The sequence below is a fragment of the Pseudophryne corroboree genome, unplaced genomic scaffold (assembly GCF_028390025.1).
Source record: "Pseudophryne corroboree isolate aPseCor3 unplaced genomic scaffold, aPseCor3.hap2 scaffold_1556, whole genome shotgun sequence".
NCBI classification, from domain to species: Eukaryota; Metazoa; Chordata; class Amphibia; order Anura; family Myobatrachidae; genus Pseudophryne; species Pseudophryne corroboree.
The window spans coordinates 37,907-60,158 of record NW_026968188.1 but is presented as its reverse complement, the minus strand read 5'-3'; the positions used below and the strand labels follow the sequence as shown (position 1 = coordinate 60,158).

Sequence of the window (22,252 nt, the reverse complement as noted above, 5' to 3'; positions counted from 1 at the left end):
AATGGTTTATTAAGTGTATATAGATTTTTGTTTGTCTACTATCACTTGAATTATTAGGACATTTTTTTTTTTGTAGAAACCGAACTTTGTGTCATCCGGGCCTCTCCGCCAGATCCTGGAATCTCACTGTCCTGTTATAATGGAGAAGTTCTGCCCAACGTTCTGGTGTCCTGGTGGGCGATTACAGACCATTGCTCGAGTTCTGTTGGTTTCAAGACCTCATGTGTCGTACAGAAAGTAAGTCCTATGGCCTGGAGTCACTGGGCACAATAGTGAATAAAGTCTCGGAAATCAGGATAACCATTGTATGAGACAATCTCAGTCTAATGTAAAGTAGTCATGTAAGAGTTATTCCCATTATCCTGTCAGGGACTCAGAATCCCACCAAACCGCAACGAAAGTATGAAAGAGTTGAGAGAGATAAAGTACCCACCTACCAGCTCCTAACTATCATTAATCAAACACAGCCTGTAATATGGCAGTTAGGTGCTGATTGGCTGGCACTTTATCTCTCTCCAGCTGTGATACATATATCCCTCGGTCATATTATGGGCATCAGATGGTGGTAGCGGCTGCCTCGCTCCATACCTTGCCGTATGCATCTCATTAGGTCATTGCTTTCTCTGATAACAATTCCACCATTCCCTGTAATGCTAGGTCACATTCATTATACACTTGATGCACCTGCCAGGTTGCTGGCCTATGCCTACCAGAGATGGATCGAGAACGAGTATCAGCCCAGATGCGAGGAGCTGCATCTCCATAACGTTGCGTCCGCCAGCCTGGAGAGCCTGATGATGTGAGAGGGATCCAGACTTTCGTGCTGGTGGATTGGGTCCCATCTGCGTGGTGGAGCTGATAATGGGACCCAATCATTTACTTGTCCCGTTCCTGAGCACACTGACGATGTCTCACCCAGCAGATAGCAACGGGGTACGGACAGGCCTTCTGTAGCCCATACCATGCAGTGTGTGGCATACTGACAGACCATATCTGCCCACACACCCAGAGATTTACCACCTACTGCCCTCCATCCAGGAACCACTTCTGCCCACACACCCAGAGATTTACCACCTACCGCCCTCCATCCAGGAACCACTTCTGCCCACACACCCATAGATTTACCACCTACCACCCTCCGTTCCAGCATCCAGGAACCACTTCTGCCCACACACCCAGAGATGTACCACCTACTGCCCTCCGTCCAGGAACCACTTCTGCCCACACACCCAGAGATTTACCACCTACCGCCCTCCATCCAGGAACCACTTTTTCCCACACACCCAGAGATTTACCACCTACCGCCCTCCATCCAGGAACCACTTCCGTCCACACACCCATAGATTTACCACCTACCGCCCTCCGTTCCAGCATCCAGGAACCACTTCTCCCACACACCCAGAGATTTACCACCTACTGCCCTCCATCCAGGAACCACTTCTGCCCACACACCCATAGATTTACCACCTACCACCCTCCGTTCCAGCATCCAGGAACCACTTCTGCCCACACACCCAGAGATGTACCACCTACTGCCCTCCGTCCAGGAACCACTTCTGCCCACACACCCAGAGATTTACCACCTACCGCCCTCCATCCAGGAACCACTTTTTCCCACACACCCAGAGATTTACCACCTACCGCCCTCCATCCAGGAACCACTTCCGTCCACACACCCATAGATTTACCACCTACCGCCCTCCGTTCCAGCATCCAGGAACCACTTCTCCCACACACCCAGAGATTTACCACCTACTGCCCTCCATCCAGGAACCACTTCTGCCCACACACCGGGAGATTTACCACCTACCGCCCTCCATCCAGGAACCACTTCTTCCCACACACCCAGAGATTTACCACCTATCGCCCTCCGTTCCAGCATCCAGGAACCACTTCTGCCCACACACCCAGAGATTTACCACCTACTGCCCTCCATCCAGGAACCACTTCTGCCCACACACCGGGAGATTTACCACCTACCGCCCTCCATCCAGGAACCACTTCTTCCCACACACCCAGAGATTTACCACCTATCGCCCTCCGTTCCAGCATCCAGGAACCACTTCTGCCCACATACCCAGAGATTTACCACCTACTGCCCTCCATCCAGGAACCACTTCTGCCCACACACCGGGAGATTTACCACCTACCGCCCTCCATCCAGGAACCACTTCTTCCCACACACCCAGAGATTTACCACCTATCGCCCTCCGTTCCAGCATCCAGGAACCACTTCTGCCCACACACCCAGCGATTTATCACCTACTGCCCTCCATCCAGGAACCACTTCTGCCCACACACCCAGAGATTTACCACCTACTGCCCTCCATCCAGCATCCAGGAACCACTTCCGCCCACACACCCAGCGATTTACCACCTGCCGCCCTCCATCCAGGAACCACTTCCGCCCACACACCCAGAGATTTACCACCTACCGCCCTCCATCCAGCATCCAGGAACCACTTCTGCCCACACACCCAGAGATTTACCACCTACCGCCCTCCATCCAGGAACCACTTCCGCCCACACACCCAGAGATTTACCACCTACCGCCCTCCATCCAGCATCCAGGAACCACTTCTGCCCACACACCCAGAGATTTACCACCTACCGCCCTCCATCCAGGAACCACTTCCGCCCACACACCCAGAGATTTACCACCTACCGCCCTCCATTCAGCATCCAGGAACCACTTCTGCCCACACACCCAGAGATTTACCACCTACTGCCCTCCGTTCCAGCATCCAGGAACCACTTCTACCCACACACCCAGAGATTTACAACCTACTGCCCTCCATCCAGGAACCACTTCTGCCCACACACCCAGAGATTTACCACCTACCGCCCTCCATCCAGCATCCAGGAACCACTTCCGCCCACACACCCAGCAATTTACCACCTGCCGCCCTCCATCCAGCATCCAGGAACCACTTCTGCCCACACACCCAGAGATTTACCACCTACTGCCCTCCATCCAGCATCCAGGAACCACTTCTGCCCACACACCCAGAGATTTACCACCTACTGCCCTCCATCCAGGAACCACTTCTGCCCACACACCCATTGATTTACCACCTACCTCCCTCCATCCAGCATCCAGGAACCACTTCCGCCCACACACCCAGAGATTTACCACCTACTGCCCTCCATCCAGGAACCACTTCTGCCCACACACCCAGAGATTTATCACCTACTGCCTTCCATCCAGGAACCACTTCTGCCCACACACCCAGAGATTTACCACCTACCGCCCTCCATCCAGGAACCACTTCCGCCCACACACCCAGAGGAGATTTACCACCTACCGCCCTCCGTTCCAGCATCCAGGAACCACTTCTGCCCACACACCCAGAGATTTACCACCTACTGCCCCCCATCCAGGAACCACTTCTGCCCACACACCCAGAGATTTACCACCTACCGCCCTCCATCCAGCATCCGGGAACCACTTCCGCCCACACACCCAGCGATTTACCACCTGCCGCCTTCCATCCAGCATCCAGGAACCACTTTTGCCCACACACCCAGAGATTTACCACCTACTGCCCTCCATCCAGCATCCAGGAACCACTTCTGCCCACACACCAAGAGATTTACCACCTTCTGCCCTCCATCCAGGAACCACTTCTTCCCACACACCCAGAGATTTACCACCTACCGTCCTCCATCCAGGAACCACTTCTTCCCACACACCCAGAGATTTACCACCTACCGCCCTCCATCCAGCATCCAGGAACCACTTCTGCCCACACACCCAGAGATTTACCACCTACCGCCCTCCATCCAGCATCCAGGAACCACTTCTGCCCACACACCCAGCGATTTGCCACCTACTGCCCTCCATCCAGGAACCACTTCTGCCCACACACCCAGCGATTTACCACCTACCGCCCTCCAACCAGGAACCACTTCTGCCCACACACCCAGAGATTTACCACCTACCGCCCTCCATCCAGGAACCACTTTTTCCCACACACCCAGAGATTTACCACCTACCGCCCTCCATCCAGGAACCACTTCCGTCCACACACCCATAGATTTACCACCTACCGCCCTCCGTTCCAGCATCCAGGAACCACTTCTCCCACACACCCAGAGATTTACCACCTACTGCCCTCCATCCAGGAACCACTTCTGCCCACACACCGGGAGATTTACCACCTACCGCCCTCCATCCAGGAACCACTTCTTCCCACACACCCAGAGATTTACCACCTATCGCCCTCCGTTCCAGCATCCAGGAACCACTTCTGCCCACACACCCAGAGATTTACCACCTACTGCCCTCCATCCAGGAACCACTTCTGCCCACACACCGGGGGATTTACCACCTACCGCCCTCCATCCAGGAACCACTTCTTCCCACACACCCAGAGATTTACCACCTATCGCCCTCCGTTCCAGCATCCAGGAACCACTTCTGCCCACATACCCAGAGATTTACCACCTACTGCCCTCCATCCAGGAACCACTTCTGCCCACACACCGGGAGATTTACCACCTACCGCCCTCCATCCAGGAACCACTTCTTCCCACACACCCAGAGATTTACCACCTATCGCCCTCCGTTCCAGCATCCAGGAACCACTTCTGCCCACACACCCAGCGATTTATCACCTACTGCCCTCCATCCAGGAACCACTTCTGCCCACACACCCAGAGATTTACCACCTACCGCCCTCCATCCAGCATCCAGGAACCACTTCCGCCCACACACCCAGCGATTTACCACCTGCCGCCCTCCATCCAGGAACCACTTCCGCCCACACACCCAGAGATTTACCACCTACCGCCCTCCATCCAGCATCCAGGAACCACTTCTGCCCACACACCCAGAGATTTACCACCTACCGCCCTCCATCCAGGAACCACTTCCGCCCACACACCCAGAGATTTACCACCTACCGCCCTCCATCCAGCATCCAGGAACCACTTCTGCCCACACACCCAGAGATTTACCACCTACCGCCCTCCATCCAGGAACCACTTCCGCCCACACACCCAGAGATTTACCACCTACCGCCCTCCATTCAGCATCCAGGAACCACTTCTGCCCACACACCCAGAGATTTACCACCTACTGCCCTCCGTTCCAGCATCCAGGAACCACTTCTACCCACACACCCAGAGATTTACAACCTACTGCCCTCCATCCAGGAACCACTTCTGCCCACACACCCAGAGATTTACCACCTACCGCCCTCCATCCAGCATCCAGGAACCACTTCCGCCCACACACCCAGCAATTTACCACCTGCCGCCCTCCATCCAGCATCCAGGAACCACTTCTGCCCACACACCCAGAGATTTACCACCTACTGCCCTCCATCCAGCATCCAGGAACCACTTCTGCCCACACACCCAGAGATTTACCACCTACTGCCCTCCATCCAGGAACCACTTCTGCCCACACACCCATTGATTTACCACCTACCTCCCTCCATCCAGCATCCAGAAACCACTTCCGCCCACACACCCAGAGATTTACCACCTACTGCCCTCCATCCAGGAACCACTTCTGCCCACACACCCAGAGATTTATCACCTACTGCCTTCCATCCAGGAACCACTTCTGCCCACACACCCAGAGATTTACCACCTACCGCCCTCCATCCAGGAACCACTTCCGCCCACACACCCAGAGGAGATTTACCACCTACCGCCCTCCGTTCCAGCATCCAGGAACCACTTCTGCCCACACACCCAGAGATTTACCACCTACTGCCCCCCATCCAGGAACCACTTCTGCCCACACACCCAGAGATTTACCACCTACCGCCCTCCATCCAGCATCCGGGAACCACTTCCGCCCACACACCCAGCGATTTACCACCTGCCGCCTTCCATCCAGCATCCAGGAACCACTTTTGCCCACACACCCAGAGATTTACCACCTACTGCCCTCCATCCAGCATCCAGGAACCACTTCTGCCCACACACCAAGAGATTTACCACCTTCTGCCCTCCATCCAGGAACCACTTCTTCCCACACACCCAGAGATTTACCACCTACCGTCCTCCATCCAGGAACCACTTCTTCCCACACACCCAGAGATTTACCACCTACCGCCCTCCATCCAGCATCCAGGAACCACTTCTGCCCACACACCCAGAGATTTACCACCTACCGCCCTCCATCCAGCATCCAGGAACCACTTCTGCCCACACACCCAGCGATTTGCCACCTACTGCCCTCCATCCAGGAACCACTTCTGCCCACACACCCAGCGATTTACCACCTACCGCCCTCCAACCAGGAACCACTTCTGCCCACACACCCAGAGATTTACCACCTACCGCCCTCCATCCAGCATCCAGGAACCACTTCTGCCCACACACCCAGAGATTTACCACCTACCGCCCTCCATCCAGCATCCAGGAACCACTTCTGCCCACACACCCAGCGATTTACCACCTACCGCCCTCCATCCAGCATCCAGGAACCACTTCCGCCCACACACCCAGAGATTTACCACCTACCGCCCTCCGTTCCAGCATCCAGGAACCACTTCTGCCCACACACCCAGAGATTTACCACCTACTGCCCCCCATCCAGGAACCACTTCTGCCCACACACCCAGAGATTTACCACCTACCGCCCTCCATCCAGCATCCAGGAACCACTTCCGCCCACACACCCAGCGATTTACCACCTGCCGCCCTCCATCCAGCATCCAGGAACCACTTCTGCCCACACACCCAGAGATTTACCACCTACTGCCCTCCATCCAGCATCCAGGAACCACTTCTGCCCACACACCAAGAGATTTACCACCTTCTGCCCTCCATCCAGGAACCACTTCTTCCCACACACCCAGAGATTTACCACCTACCGTCCTCCATCCAGGAACCACTTCTTCCCACACACCCAGAGATTTACCACCTACCGCCCTCCATCCAGGAACCACTTCTGCCCACACACCCAGAGATTTACCACCTACCGCCCTCCATCCAGGAACCACTTCTGCCCACACACCCAGAGATTTACCACCTATCGCCCTCCATCCAGCATCCAGGAACCACTTCTGCCCACACACCCAGAGATTTACCACCTACTGCCCTCCATCCAGCATCCAGGAACCACTTCTGCCCACACACCCAGATATTTACCACCTACTGCCCTCCATCCAGGAACCACTTCTGCCCACACACCCAATGATTTACCACCTACCGCCCTCCATCCAGCATCCAGGAACCACTTCCGCCCACACACCCAGAGATTTACCACCTACTGCCCTCCATCCAGGAACCACTTCCGCCCACACACCCAGAGATTTACCACCTACTGCCCTCCATCCAGGAACCACTTCTGCCCACACACCCAGAGATTTATCACCTACTGCCCTCCATCCAGGAACCACTTCTGCCCACACACCCAGAGATTTACCACCTACCGCCCTCCATCCAGGAACCACTTCCGCCCACACACCCAGAGATTTACCACCTACCGCCCTCCGTTCCAGCATCCAGGAACCACTTCTGCCCACACACCCAGAGATTTACAACCTAATGCCCTCCATCCAGGAACCACTTCTGCCCACACACCCAGAGATTTACCACCTACCGCCCTCCATCCAGGAACCACTTCTGCCCACACACCCAGAGATTTACCACCTATCGCCCTCCATCCAGCATCCAGGAACCACTTCTGCCCACACACCCAGAGATTTACCACCTACTGCCCTCCATCCAGCATCCAGGAACCACTTCTGCCCACACACCCAGAGATTTACCACCTACTGCCCTCCATCCAGGAACCACTTCTGCCCACACACCCAATGATTTACCACCTACCGCCCTCCATCCAGCATCCAGGAACCACTTCTGCCCACACACCCAGAGATTTACCACCTACTGCCCCTCATCCAGGAACCACTTCTGCCCACACACCCAGAGATTTACCACCTACCGCCCTCCATCCAGCATCCAGGAACCACTTCCGCCCACACTCCCAGCGATTTACCACCTGCCGCCATCCATCCAGCATCCAGGAACCACTTCTGCCCACACACCTAGAGATTTACCACTAACTGCCCTCCATCCAGCATCCAGGAACCACTTCTGCCCACACACCAAGAGATTTACCACCTTCTGCCCTCCATCCAGGAACCACTTCGCACACACCCAGAGATTTACCACCTACCGTCCTCCATCCAGGAACCACTTCTTCCCACACACCCAGAGATTTATCACCTACCGCCCTCCATCCAGCATCCAGGAACCAATTCTGCCCACACACCCAGAGATTTACCACCTACCGCCCTCCATCCAGCATCCAGGAACCACTTCTGCCCACACACCCAGCGATTTGCCACCTACTGCCCTCCATCCAGGAACCACTTCTGCCCACACACCCAGCGATTTACCACCTACCGCCCTCCATCCAGGAACCACTTCTGCCCACACACCCAGAGATTTACCACCTACCGCCCTCCATCCAGCATCCAGGAACCACTTCTGCCCACACACCCAGAGATTTACCACCTACCGCCCTCCATCCAGGAACCACTTCCGCCTACACACCCAGAGATTTACCACCTACCGCCCTCCATCCAGGAACCACTTCCGCCCACACACCCAGAGATTTACCACCTACCGCCCTCCATCCAGGAACCACTTCTGCCCACACACCCAGAGATTTACCACCTACCGCCCTCCATCCAGGAACCACTTCTGCCCACACACCCAGAGATTTACCACCTTTCACCCTCCATCCAGCATCCAGGAATCACTTCCGCCCACACACCCAGAGATTTACCACCTGCCGCCCTCCATCCAGCATCCAGGAACCACGTCTGCCCACACACCCAGCGATTTGCCACCTACTGCCCTCCATCCAGGAACCACTTCTGCCCACACACCCAGCGATTTACCACCTACCGCCCTCCATCCAGGAACCACTTCTGCCCACACACCCAGAGATTTACCACCTACCGCCCTCCATCCAGCATCCAGGAACCACTTCTGCCCACACACCCAGAGATTTACCACCTACCGCCCTCCATCCAGGAACCACTTCCGCCTACACACCCAGAGATTTACCACCTACCGCCCTCCATCCAGGAACCACTTCCGCCCACACACCCAGAGATTTACCACCTACCGCCCTCCATCCAGGAACCACTTCTGCCCACACACCCAGAGATTTACCACCTACCGCCCTCCATCCAGGAACCACTTCTGCCCACACACCCAGAGATTTACCACCTTTCACCCTCCATCCAGCATCCAGGAATCACTTCCGCCCACACACCCAGAGATTTACCACCTGCCGCCCTCTAAGAATTCCCCTGTGCTGCTGATTTGCTAATTCTCACACTGCTGCTGCTCTGCTTCCTGGCGCTCTGCACGGCACTCATAGACAGAGGCTGGCGGAGCAGCTCCGCTTCCTTGCGCTCTGCACGGCACTCATAGACAGAGGCTGGCGGAGCTGCTCTGCTTCCTGGCGCTCTGCACGGCACATAGAGACAGAGGCTGGCGGAGCAGCTCCGCTTCCTGGCGCTCTGCACGGCACTCACAGACGGAGGCTGGCGGAGCAGCTCCGCTTCCTGGCGCTCTGCACGGCATACAGAGACAGAGGCTGGCGGAGCAGCTCCGCTTCCTGGCGCTCTGCACGGCATACAGAGACAGAGGCTGGCGGAGCAGCTCCGCTTCCTGGCGCTCTGCACGGCATACAGAGACAGAGCTTGGCGGAGCAGCTCCGCTTCCTGGCGCTCTGCACGGCATACAGAGGCTGGCGGAGCAGCTCCGCTTCCTGGCGCTCTGCACGGCATACAGAGACAGAGGCTGGCGGAGCAGCTCCGCTTCCTGGCGCTCTGCACGGCATACAGAGACAGAGGCTGGCGGAGCAGCTCCGCTTCCTGGTGCTCTGCACGGCATACAGAAAGACAGTGAAGTGCCGTGAGGGCCGGCCCCTGTGACTCTTGGCATGCCCGCATGAGGTGTGACCACGCCCCCTCTTGTTACGGAATGGCAGGGCTGTCCCTGGACATACGTCATCATACAGTCAGCATCCTATGTCAGCATTATCTGTGGAATCATTACTCTGCATATAATAGCCTGGCCGATATAATAATGAGGTCTGTAATATAATATAATAATGAGGTCTGTAATATAATATAATAATGAGGTCTGTAATATAATATAATAATGAGGTCTGTAATATAATAATGAGGTCTGTAATATAATAATGAGGTCTGTAATATAATATAATAATGAGGTCTGTAATATAATATAATAATGAGGTCTGTAATATAATAATGAGGTCTGTAATATAATATAATAATGAGGTCTGTAATATAATAATGAGGTCTGTAATATAATATAATAATGAGGTCTGTAATATAATAATGAGGTCTGTAATCTAATATAATAATGAGGTCTGTAATATAATAATGAGGTCTGTAATATAATACAATAATGAGGTCTGTAATATAATAATGAGGTCTGTAATATAATAATGAGGTCTGTAATATAATAATGAGGTCTGTAATCTAATATAATAATGAGGTCTGTAATATAATAATGAGGTCTGTAATATAATAATGAGGTCTGTAATATAATACAATAATGAGGTCTGTAATATAATAATGAGGTCTGTAATATAATATAATAATGAGGTCTGTAATATAATAATGAGGTCTGTAATATAATATAATAATGAGGTCTGTAATATAATAATGAGGTCTGTAATATAATATAATAATGAGGTCTGTAATATAATAATGAGGTCTGTAATATAATATAATAATGAGTTCTGTATTCCTGTGTTCCACACAGTGAGATTATCCGGACTGATGACGGAGGACAGGTATCGCTGGACTGGACAGACGACGCTGACAGTGCCCAGTTCCCAGACGCTGCCTCTCGCCCCACTGTCTTATTTCTACCGGGACTTACCGGGAACAGTCAGCAATCCTATGTACTGCACTTAGTGCGGCAGGCCAGCCGTGACGGCTACAGGTGAGAGTGCGTGTTATGGGCACAAGTAGCACATGTTACACACTATCTGTAATGGGCACAAGTAGTACATGGTACACGCTGTATGTAATGCGTACAAGTAGCACATGTTACATGTTACATACTGTCTGTAATGGGCACAAGTAGCACATGTTACACGCTATCTATAATGGACACAAGTAGTACATGGTACACGCTGTATGTAATGCGTACAAGTAGCACATGTTACACGCTATCTGTAATGGACACAAGTAATACATGTTACACACTATCTGTAATGGGCACAAGTAGCACAAGTTACACACTATCTGTAATGGGCACAAGTAGTACATGGTACACGCTGTATGTAATGCGTACAAGTAGCACATGTTACATGTTACATGCTATCTGTAATGGGCACAAGTAGCACATGTTACACGCTATCTATAATGGACACAAGTAGTACATGGTACACGCTGTATGTAATGCGTACAAGTAGCACATGTTACACACTATCTGTAATGGACACAAGTAATACATGTTACACACTATCTGTAATGGGCACAAGTAGCACATGTTACACGCTATCTATAATGGACACAAGTAGTACATGGTACACGCTGTATGTAATGCGTACAAGTAGCACATGTTACACGCTATCTGTAATGGACACAAGTAATACATGTTACACGCTATCTGTAATGGGCACAAGTAGCACATGTTACATGCCATCTATAATGGACACAAGTAATACATGTTACACGTTATCTGTAATGGGCACAAGTAGCACATGTTACATGCTATCTGTAATGGACACAAGTAATACATGTTACACGCTATCTGTAATGGGCACAAGTAGCACATGTTACACACTATCTGTAATGGGCACAAGTAGCACATGTTACACGCTATCTGTAATGGGCACAAGTAGCACATGTTACACGCTATCTGTAATGGGAACAAGTAGCACATGTTACACGCTATCTATAATGAACACAAGTAGTACATGGTACACGCTGTATGTAATGCGTACAAGTAGCACATGTTACACGCTATCTGTAAGGACACAAGTAATACATGTTACACGCTATCTGTAATGGGCACAAGTAGCACATGTTACATGCCATCTATAATGGACACAAATAGCACATGTTACAGGCTATCTGTAATGGACACAAGTAATACATGTTACACGCTATCTGTAATGGGCACAAGTAGCACATGTTACACACTATCTGTAATGGGCACAAGTAGCACATGTTACACGCTATCTGTAATGGGCACAAGTAGCACATGTTACACGCTATCTGTAATGGGAACAAGTAGCACATGTTACATGCTATCTGTAATGGACACAAGTAATACATGTTACACGCTGTCTGTAATGGGCACAAGTAGCACATGTTACACGCTATCTATAATGAACACAACTAGTACATGGTACATGCTGTATGTAATGCGTACAAGTAGCACATGTTACATGTTACACGCTGTCTGTAATGGGCACAAGTAGCACATGTTACACGCTATCTATAATGGACACAAGTAGTACATGGTACACGCTGTATGTAATGCGTACAAGTAGCACATGTTACACGCTATCTGTAATGGACACAAGTAATACATGTTACACACTATCTGTAATGGGCACAAGTAGCACAAGTTACACACTATCTGTAATGGGCACAAGTAGTACATGGTACACGCTGTATGTAATGCGTACAAGTAGCACATGTTACACGCTATCTGTAAGGACACAAGTAATACATGTTACACGCTATCTGTAATGGGCACAAGTAGCACATGTTACATGCCATCTATAATGGACACAAATAGCACATGTTACATGCTATCTGTAATGGACACAAGTAATACATGTTACACGCTATCTGTAATGGGCACAAGTAGCACATGTTACACACTATCTGTAATGGGCACAAGTAGCACATGTTACACGCTATCTGTAATGGGCACAAGTAGCACATGTTACACGCTATCTGTAATGGGAACAAGTAGCACATGTTACATGCTATCTGTAATGGACACAAGTAATACATGTTACACGCTGTCTGTAATGGGCACAAGTAGCACATGTTACACGCTATCTATAATGAACACAACTAGTACATGGTACATGCTGTATGTAATGCGTACAAGTAGCACATGTTACATGTTACACGCTGTCTGTAATGGGCACAAGTAGCACATGTTACACGCTATCTATAATGGACACAAGTAGTACATGGTACACGCTGTATGTAATGCGTACAAGTAGCACATGTTACACGCTATCTGTAATGGACACAAGTAATACATGTTACACACTATCTGTAATGGGCACAAGTAGCACAAGTTACACACTATCTGTAATGGGCACAAGTAGTACATGGTACACGCTGTATGTAATGCGTACAAGTAGCACATGTTACACGCTATCTGTAATGGGCACAAGTAGCACATGTTACATGCCATCTATAATGGACACAAGTAATACATGTTACACGTTATCTGTAATGGGCACAAGTAGAACATGTTACATGCTATCTGTAATGGACACAAGTAATACATGTTACACGCTATCTGTAATGGGCACAAGTAGCACATGTTACACACTATCTGTAATGGGCACAAGTAGCACATGTTACACGCTATCTGTAATGGGCACAAGTAGCACATGTTACACGCTATCTGTAATGGGAACAAGTAGCACATGTTACACGCTATCTATAATGAACACAAGTAGTACATGGTACACGCTGTATGTAATGCGTACAAGTAGCACATGTTACACGCTATCTGTAATGGACACAAGTAATACATGTTACACGCTATCTGTAATGGGCACAAGTAGCACATGTTACATGCCATCTATAATGGACACAAGTAATACATGTTACACGCTATCTGTAATGGGCACAAGTAGCACATGTTACATGCTATCTGTAATGGACACAAGTAATACATGTTACACGCTATCTGTAATGGGCACAAGTAGCACATGTTACACACTATCTGTAATGGGCACAAGTAGCACATGTTACACGCTATCTGTAATGGGCACAAGTAGCACATGTTACACGCTATCTGTAATGGGAACAAGTAGCACATGTTACATGCTATCTGTAATGGACACAAGTAATACATGTTACACGCTGTCTGTAATGGGCACAAGTAGCACATGTTACACGCTATCTATAATGAACACAACTAGTACATGGTACATGCTGTATGTAATGCGTACAAGTAGCACATGTTACATGTTACACGCTGTCTGTAATGGGCACAAGTAGCACATGTTACACGCTATCTATAATGAACACAAGTAGTACATGGTACATGCTGTATGTAATGCGTACAAGTAGCACATGTTACACGCTATCTGTAATGGACACAAGTGATACATGTTACACGCTATCTGTAATGGGCACAAGTAGCACATGTTACATGCTATCTGTAATGGGCACAAGTAACACATGTTACACGCTATCTGTAATGGACACAAGTAGTACATGGTACACGCTGTATGTAATGCGTACAAGTAGCACATGTTACACGCTATCTGTAATGGACACAAGTGATACATGTTACACGCTATCTGTAATGGGCACAAGTAGCACATGTTACATGCTATCTGTAATGGGCACAAGTAATACATGTTACACGCTATCTGTAATGGGCACAAGTAGCACATGTTACACACTATCTGTAAATGGCACAAGTAGCACATGTTACACGCTATCTGTAATGGACATAAGTAATACATGTTACACGCTATCTGTAATGGGCACAAGTAGCACATGTTACATGCTATCTGTAATGGACACAAGTAATGCATGTTACACGCTATCTGTAATGGGCACAAGTAGCACATGTTACACGCTATATGTAATGGGAACAAGTAGCACATGTTACACGCTATCTGTAATGGACACAAGTAATACATGTTACACGCTATCTGTAATGGGCACAAGTAGCACATGTTACATACTATCTGTAATGGACACAAGTAGCACATGTTACACGCTATCTATAATGAATACAAGTAGTACATGTTACACGCTGTATGTAATGCATACAAGTAGCACATGTTACATGTTACACGCTGTCTGTAATGGACACAAGTAGCACATGTTACACGCTGTCTGTAATAGGCACAAGTAGCATGTTACATGCTATCTGTAATGGACACAAGTAATACATGTTACACGCTATCTGTAATGGGCACAAGTAGTACATGTTACACGCTGTCTGTAATAGGCACAAGTAGCACATTACATGTTACACGCTATCTGTAATGGACACAAGTAGTACATGTTACACGCTATGTGTAATGGACACAAGTAGCACATGTTACACGCTATGTGTAATTGGCACAGGTAGCACATGTTACACGCTATGTGTAATTGGCACAGGTAGCACATGTTACACGCTATGTGTAATTGGCACAAGTAGCACATGTTACACGCTATGTGTAATTGGCACAAGTAGCACATGTTACACGCTATGTGTAATTGGCACAGGTAGCACATGTTACACGCTATGTGTAATTGGCACAAGTAGCACATGTTACACGCTATGTGTAATTGGCACAAGTAGCACATGTTACACGCTGTCTGTAATAGGCACAAGTAGCATGTTACATGCTATCTGTAATGGACACAAGTAATACATGTTACACGCTATCTGTAATGGGCACAAGTAGTACATGTTACACGCTGTCTGTAATAGGCACAAGTAGCACATTACATGTTACACGCTATCTGTAATGGACACAAGTAGTACATGTTACACGCTATGTGTAATGGACACAAGTAGCACATGTTACACGCTATGTGTAATTGGCACAGGTAGCACATGTTACACGCTATGTGTAATTGGCACAGGTAGCACATGTTACACGCTATGTGTAATTGGCACAAGTAGCACATGTTACACGCTATGTGTAATTGGCACAAGTAGCACATGTTACACGCTATGTGTAATTGGCACAGGTAGCACATGTTACACGCTATGTGTAATTGGCACAAGTAGCACATGTTACACGCTATGTGTAATTGGCACAAGTAGCACATGTTACATACTATGTGTAATTGGCACAAGTAGCACATGTTACACGCTATGTGTAATTGGCACAAGTAGCACATGTTACACGCTATGTGTAATTGGCACAAGTAGCACATGTTACATGCTATGTGTAATGGACACAAGTAGCACATGTTACACGCTAACTGTAATGAGCAAATGTTGCACATGTTACATGCTATGTGCAGTGGGCACAAGTAGCACATGTTACACGCTGTGTGTAATGGGCACAAGTAGCACGTTACACGCTATGTGTTGGATACATATAAGACCGTGTTCTACTCTTTGGCTGACGGAGAGATGCCGCTGGATACAGACATGTAATATATGTACATTCTCACAAGCCGCATTATTACCTGATGTAAGAGTGATACAGTTATCATGGTGACCAGTAGATTTATTTATTTTATTTATTACCAGTTATTTATATAGCGCACACATATTCCGCAGCGCTTTACAGAGAATATTTTCTCATTCACATCAGTCCCTGCCCCAGTGGAGCTTACAATCTATGTTCCCTATCACATGTACAGTTACACACATACACAATCACACTAGGGTTAATTTTTGTTGGGAGCCAATTAACCTACCAGTATATTTTTGGATTGTGGGAGGAAACCGGAGTACCCGGAGGAAACCCACGCAAGCACGGGGAGAATATACAAACTCCGCACAGTTAGGGCCATGGTGGGAATCGAACCCATGACCTCAGTGCTGTGAGGCAGTAATGCTAACCATTACACCATCCGTACTGCCCTAGTAGATGGCAGTAAGGTCACATCGTTACACAGACCAGAGGCGACAGGGGCAAAGACTCAGTGATGTCATCAGCCACATTCAGCCGACTTACTGCCAAACTCAGGCGCTTGTCATAAATCTGCTGAGATTGTGCGTGTCACTGACATCAGCTGTAGCACATACATGTACAGTGTATGTGTATATACATATTCTATATATACACACACTGCGCTTTACATGATCCATAATACAGAGGATATGGAATTACAGCACATACAAACCACACAGACACCCGGAGAGCACAGTACGCAGAATACGCGGGTAACCCCACCCATTAGTTGTGTATTCTACCCACACAAGGTGTCAGGTGAGGCAGCCGTCCTGGGCGCACTGCGCAGGATGACCCTGGGTGGAATAGCCTAGAAGAATTTATACTGAACGGGTGGTTGCAGCGTCCTGACGCCAAAAGCAGGGCCCCGACATAACTAAATATATATGTGTGTGTGTGTATGTGGGTGTGTGTGTACATATGTGTGTGTGTGTATGTGGGTGTGTGTGTACATATGTGTGTGGGTGTATATATGGGTGTGTGTGTACATGTGTGTGTGGGTGGGTGTGTATGTGTGTGTATGTATGTGTATGTATGTGTATGTATATATATATATATATATATATACTACAAGTCACTATTCTAATATCAATGCAGCACTTCAATACATGCAGTTATTCACTATCTATAGGGACAGACACATGCAGTACATATATAGGGAATATAACCAGTACATATAACATGATACAGTACATACATCGGGGGCACACTCGGTACATGTAATATGCAGTGCATACATACGGGACATGCCCTGTACATGTAACTTGCAGTACATACATAGGGAGCACGCCCAGTGCATATAACATACAGGACATACATAGAGGGATAAAATGGAGGGCGCTGTCAATAGCCGCTGGTGTAGGGGGTGGTAATCCCCAATATGTGGAAACACAGAAAAAACAAAAAACACCTGCGCTCTGTTGCTGATAAAAGGGGTATATCCCTCTAATAGATAAAATAAAAATTGATTAATAATTAATAAGGACGGTAGGTTTAAGTTGAGAATTAATATATAATCAGTTTAATTAGAATAATGTCTAGAAACATATAAGATGTCTTACATATAAAATCATCTCAATAAATAAATTTATAGGTCAAGGAACATTCACCAATCCCCTTAGGAGAAATATATCATACCCCAGGCTAGGATTCTCTCTGGAATATAGTCCACAAGTATAATTGCAAGTGAGTGGTAGATTCGATAGGTCCCTTTTAAGCACAAAGTGCAAGCTTTTCCATGCAGGTAGGGATGTCTCCAATCTCACCGTAAGTGGTAGTGTCCAAAGGAGAGAGTCCAATTGGTGCCGTCCGGGTAAAATTTAAGAGAAAGTTCTCCAGTTCCAAAGAGGGGATATTTGTGAAATGTCCAGCAATATCGTCTCAACGCGTTTCGCTGGTGTTGACAGCCAGCTTCCTCAGGAGTGAATGATGGAGTCTGACCCAGGACTCCTTATATACCCTATACAATTAATAAAACTGCTGACACCTGTAAATCAATTAATTCAACAACCTAACCGTCCTAATAAAATAGTAAAAGGTGTATCACATTAACCTATGATCTGGTCTTACATATGGATGCTTACATTCTTAATCAAAAACGAAATCTGAGAGATGGTAAAAAACTGATATGTTTAATCTAGTGAAATACACACAGTCCAGTCATGTGATTCCTCCTCATCACATGACCGTATTCTATTCAGCCCATTGGATTATACAGGTCAGATGACCAATCTGACCTGAAGTCTATAAGGAATAGGGCGGAAGCGCCGGCGCCAGCCACAGGCAGGATGGCGCCATGGAGATGCACCCATAGCCACGCCCCCTGACGTGCGGTCCACGGCGTCGATCAGCGTCACCTGACGTATGACCGGCGTCTGGATGTTACGTCACCGCGCGGCCCGTGATGCCGATACACGTGAAACGACACGTGATCGGCTCGCAGACGTCACACCATGGCAACGCGGCCTGGGGCATAGCAACGGCACAGTCAGCCTCCGGCCGGCGCATGCGCATCGGCCATAGAGCCCGTAAATGGAGAAATCACCTTATGGTCTTGTATGTGTATTACTGAATCTGATCAGTGCATAGTTAGTCATAATTTCACATGATGAGCATTTTCCAATCAATCTTAATGCACAGAAAGGAAACATTGAGAATTAGATAAACATTGGTACAAACTCCATTATATATGGGAAACACATTCTTCTTATATAAATTCCTGTGTGTTGATAAACAACATATTCTATATTAAAGAGAGAGATTTTGTTTAGAAATATATAGAATATGGAGAGGATAAAAACCGTGAAAACAAAGTTAAAATGTCTTAGAGAGGTATTTCTTAAGGGGTCGCCCAAAGGAAAGGGGGAAGGAAAGAATGGGGGGGGGGGGGAACGAGAGGAAACATACATAGAGGGCACGCCCAGTACATGTAACATGCAGTACATATATAGGGAATATAACCAGTACATGTAACATGCAGTACATACATAGGGGCCAAGTCCAGTACATGTAACATGCAGTACATACATAGTGGCCAAGTCCAGTACATGTAACATACAGTACACACATAGTGGCCAAGTCCAGTACATGTAACGTGCAGTACATACATAGGGGCCAAGTCCAGTACATGTAACGTGCAGTACATACATAGGGGCCAAGTCCAGTACATGTAACGTGCAGTACATACATAGGGGCCAAGTCCAGTACATGTAACATACAGTACACACATAGGGGCCAAGTCCAGTACATGTAACGTGCAGTACATACATAGGGGCCAAGTTCAGTACATGTAACATGCAGTACATACATAGGGGCCAAGTCCAGTACATGTAACATACAGTACACACATAGTGGCCAAGTCCAGTATATGTAACATGCAGTACATACATAGGGGCCAAGTCCAGTACATGTAACATGCAGTACATACATAGGGGCCAAGTCCAGTACATGTAACATACAGTACACACATAGTGGCCAAGTCCAGTACATGTAACGTGCAGTACATACATAGGGGCCAAGTCCAGTACATGTAACATACAGTACACACATAGTGGCCAAGTCCAGTACATGTAACATGCAGTACATACATAGGGGCCAAGTCCAGTACATGTAACATACAGTACACACATAGTGGCCAAGTCCAGTACATGTAACGTGTAGTACATACATAGGGACCAAGTCCAGTACATGTAACATACAGTACACACATAGGGGCCAAGTCCAGTACATGTAACGTGCAGTACATACATAGTGGCCAAGTCCAGTACATGTAACGTGCAGTACATACATAGGGGCCAAGTCCAGTACATGTAACATGCAGTACATACATAGGGGGGAAGCACAGTACTTATAAAGGGGCCATGCCCATTACATGTAACATACTGTAAATACATAGTGGGCACAGCCAGTACATGTAACATGCAGTACATACATAGGGGACACGCTCAGTACATGTAACATGCAGTACATACATAGAGGCCAAGTCCAGTACATGTAACATGCAGTACATACATAGGGGCCAAGTCCAGTACATGTAACGTGTAGTACATACATAGGGACCAAGTCCAGTACATGTAACATACAGTACACACATAGTGGCCAAGTCCAGTACATGTAACATGCAGTACATACATAGGGGCCAAGTCCAGTACATGTAACATGCAGTACATACATAGGGGCCAAGTCCAGTACATGTAACGTGCAGTACATACATAGGGGCCAAGTCCAGTACATGTAATGTGCAGTACATACATAGTGGCCAAGTCCAGTACATGTAACATGCAGTACATACATAGGGACCAAGTCCAGTACATGTAACATACAGTACACACATAGTGGCCAAGTCCAGTACATGTAACGTGCAGTACATACATAGGGACCAAGTCCAGTACATGTAACATACAGTACACACATAGTGGCCAAGTCCAGTACATGTAACGTGCAGTACATACATAGGGACCAAGTCCAGTACATGTAACATACAGTACACACATAGTGGCCAAGTCCAGTACATGTAACATACAGTACATACATAGGGACCAAGTCCAGTACATGTAACATACAGTACACACATAGTGGCCAAGTCCAGTACATGTAACATACAGTACATACATAGGGACCAAGTCCAGTACATGTAACATACAGTACACACATAGTGGCCAAGTCCAGTACATGTAACGTGCAGTACATACATAGCGGCCAAGTCCAGTACATACATAGGGGACACGCTCAGTACATGTAACATACAGTACACATGTAGGGGACACACACAGTACATGTAACATGGAGTATATATGTAGAGGGCAGGCCCAGCACATGTAACATGCAGTATATATGTAGAGGGCAGGCCCAGCACATGTAACATGCAGTATATATGTAGAGGGCAGGCCCAGCACATGTAACATGCAGTATATATGTAGAGGGCAGGCCCAGCACATGTAACATGCAGTATATATGTAGAGGGCAGGCCCAGCACATGTAACATGCAGTATATATGTAGAGGGCAGGCCCAGCACATGTAACATGCAGTATATATGTAGAGGGCAGGCCCAGCACATGTAACATGCAGTATATATGTAGAGGGCAGGCCCAGCACATGTAACATGCAGTGCACATGATGTACCGGTGACATGTCCTACTCTCGGCAGGAGTGTGGTGTTCAATAACCGCGGCTTTGGTGGAGAGCAGTTACTGGTGAGTATCAGACCATGGTGCGGTCACTGGACGTCACGCCGTCCCTCATCTTCTCCATCTCTCATCAGACACATCAGACGTTCTGTGCAGCCAACACAGAGGACCTAGCCCTGGTGGTCAACCATGTCTCCAGCCAGCACCCAACGTCCCCTCTGCTGGCCGTGGGGGTGTCCCTGGGTGGGTGAGTGTCACTTCTGTGGTGGGTGAGTGGGTAAGTGTCACTTCTCTGCTGGCTGGGGTGGGTGAGTGTCACTTCTGTGGTGGGTGGGTGGGTAAGTGTCACTTCTCTGCTGGCTGAGGTGGGCGAGTGTCACTTCTCTGCTGGCTGGGGTGGGCGAGTGTCACTTCTGGGGTGAGTTGGGTGGGCGAGTGTCACTTCTCTGCTGGCTGGGGTGGGCGAGTGTCACTTCTGGGGTGAGTTGGGTGGGTGAGTGTCACTTCTCTGCTGGCTGGGTGGGTGAGTGTCACTTATGGGGTGGCTGGGGTGGGTGAGTGTCACTTCTCTGCTGGCTGGGTGGGTGAGTGTCACTTCTGGGGTGGCTGGGGTGGGCGAGTGTCACTTCTGGGGTGAGTTGGGTGGGTGAGTGTCACTTCTCTGCTGGCTGGGTGGGTGAGTGTCACTTCTCTGCTGGCTGGGATGGGCGAGTGTCACTTCTGTGGTGGCTGGGTGGGTGAGTGTCACTTATGGGGTGG

At 48.5% G+C, this 22,252-nt stretch overlaps 1 protein-coding gene across 1 annotated transcript; it reads left to right on the top strand.

Moving 5' to 3' along the window:
- Positions 1–57: 57 nt before the first annotated feature.
- On the top strand, positions 58–21,744 carry LOC135000623 (protein ABHD1-like). The gene is made up of 4 exons (XM_063951520.1): positions 58–237; positions 10,780–10,962; positions 21,514–21,559; positions 21,628–21,744. The coding sequence occupies exons 1-4, from the start codon at positions 140–142 to the stop codon at positions 21,742–21,744; spliced, it is 444 nt and encodes a 147-aa protein (XP_063807590.1). The 5' UTR covers positions 58–139.
- Positions 21,745–22,252: the final 508 nt, after the last annotated feature.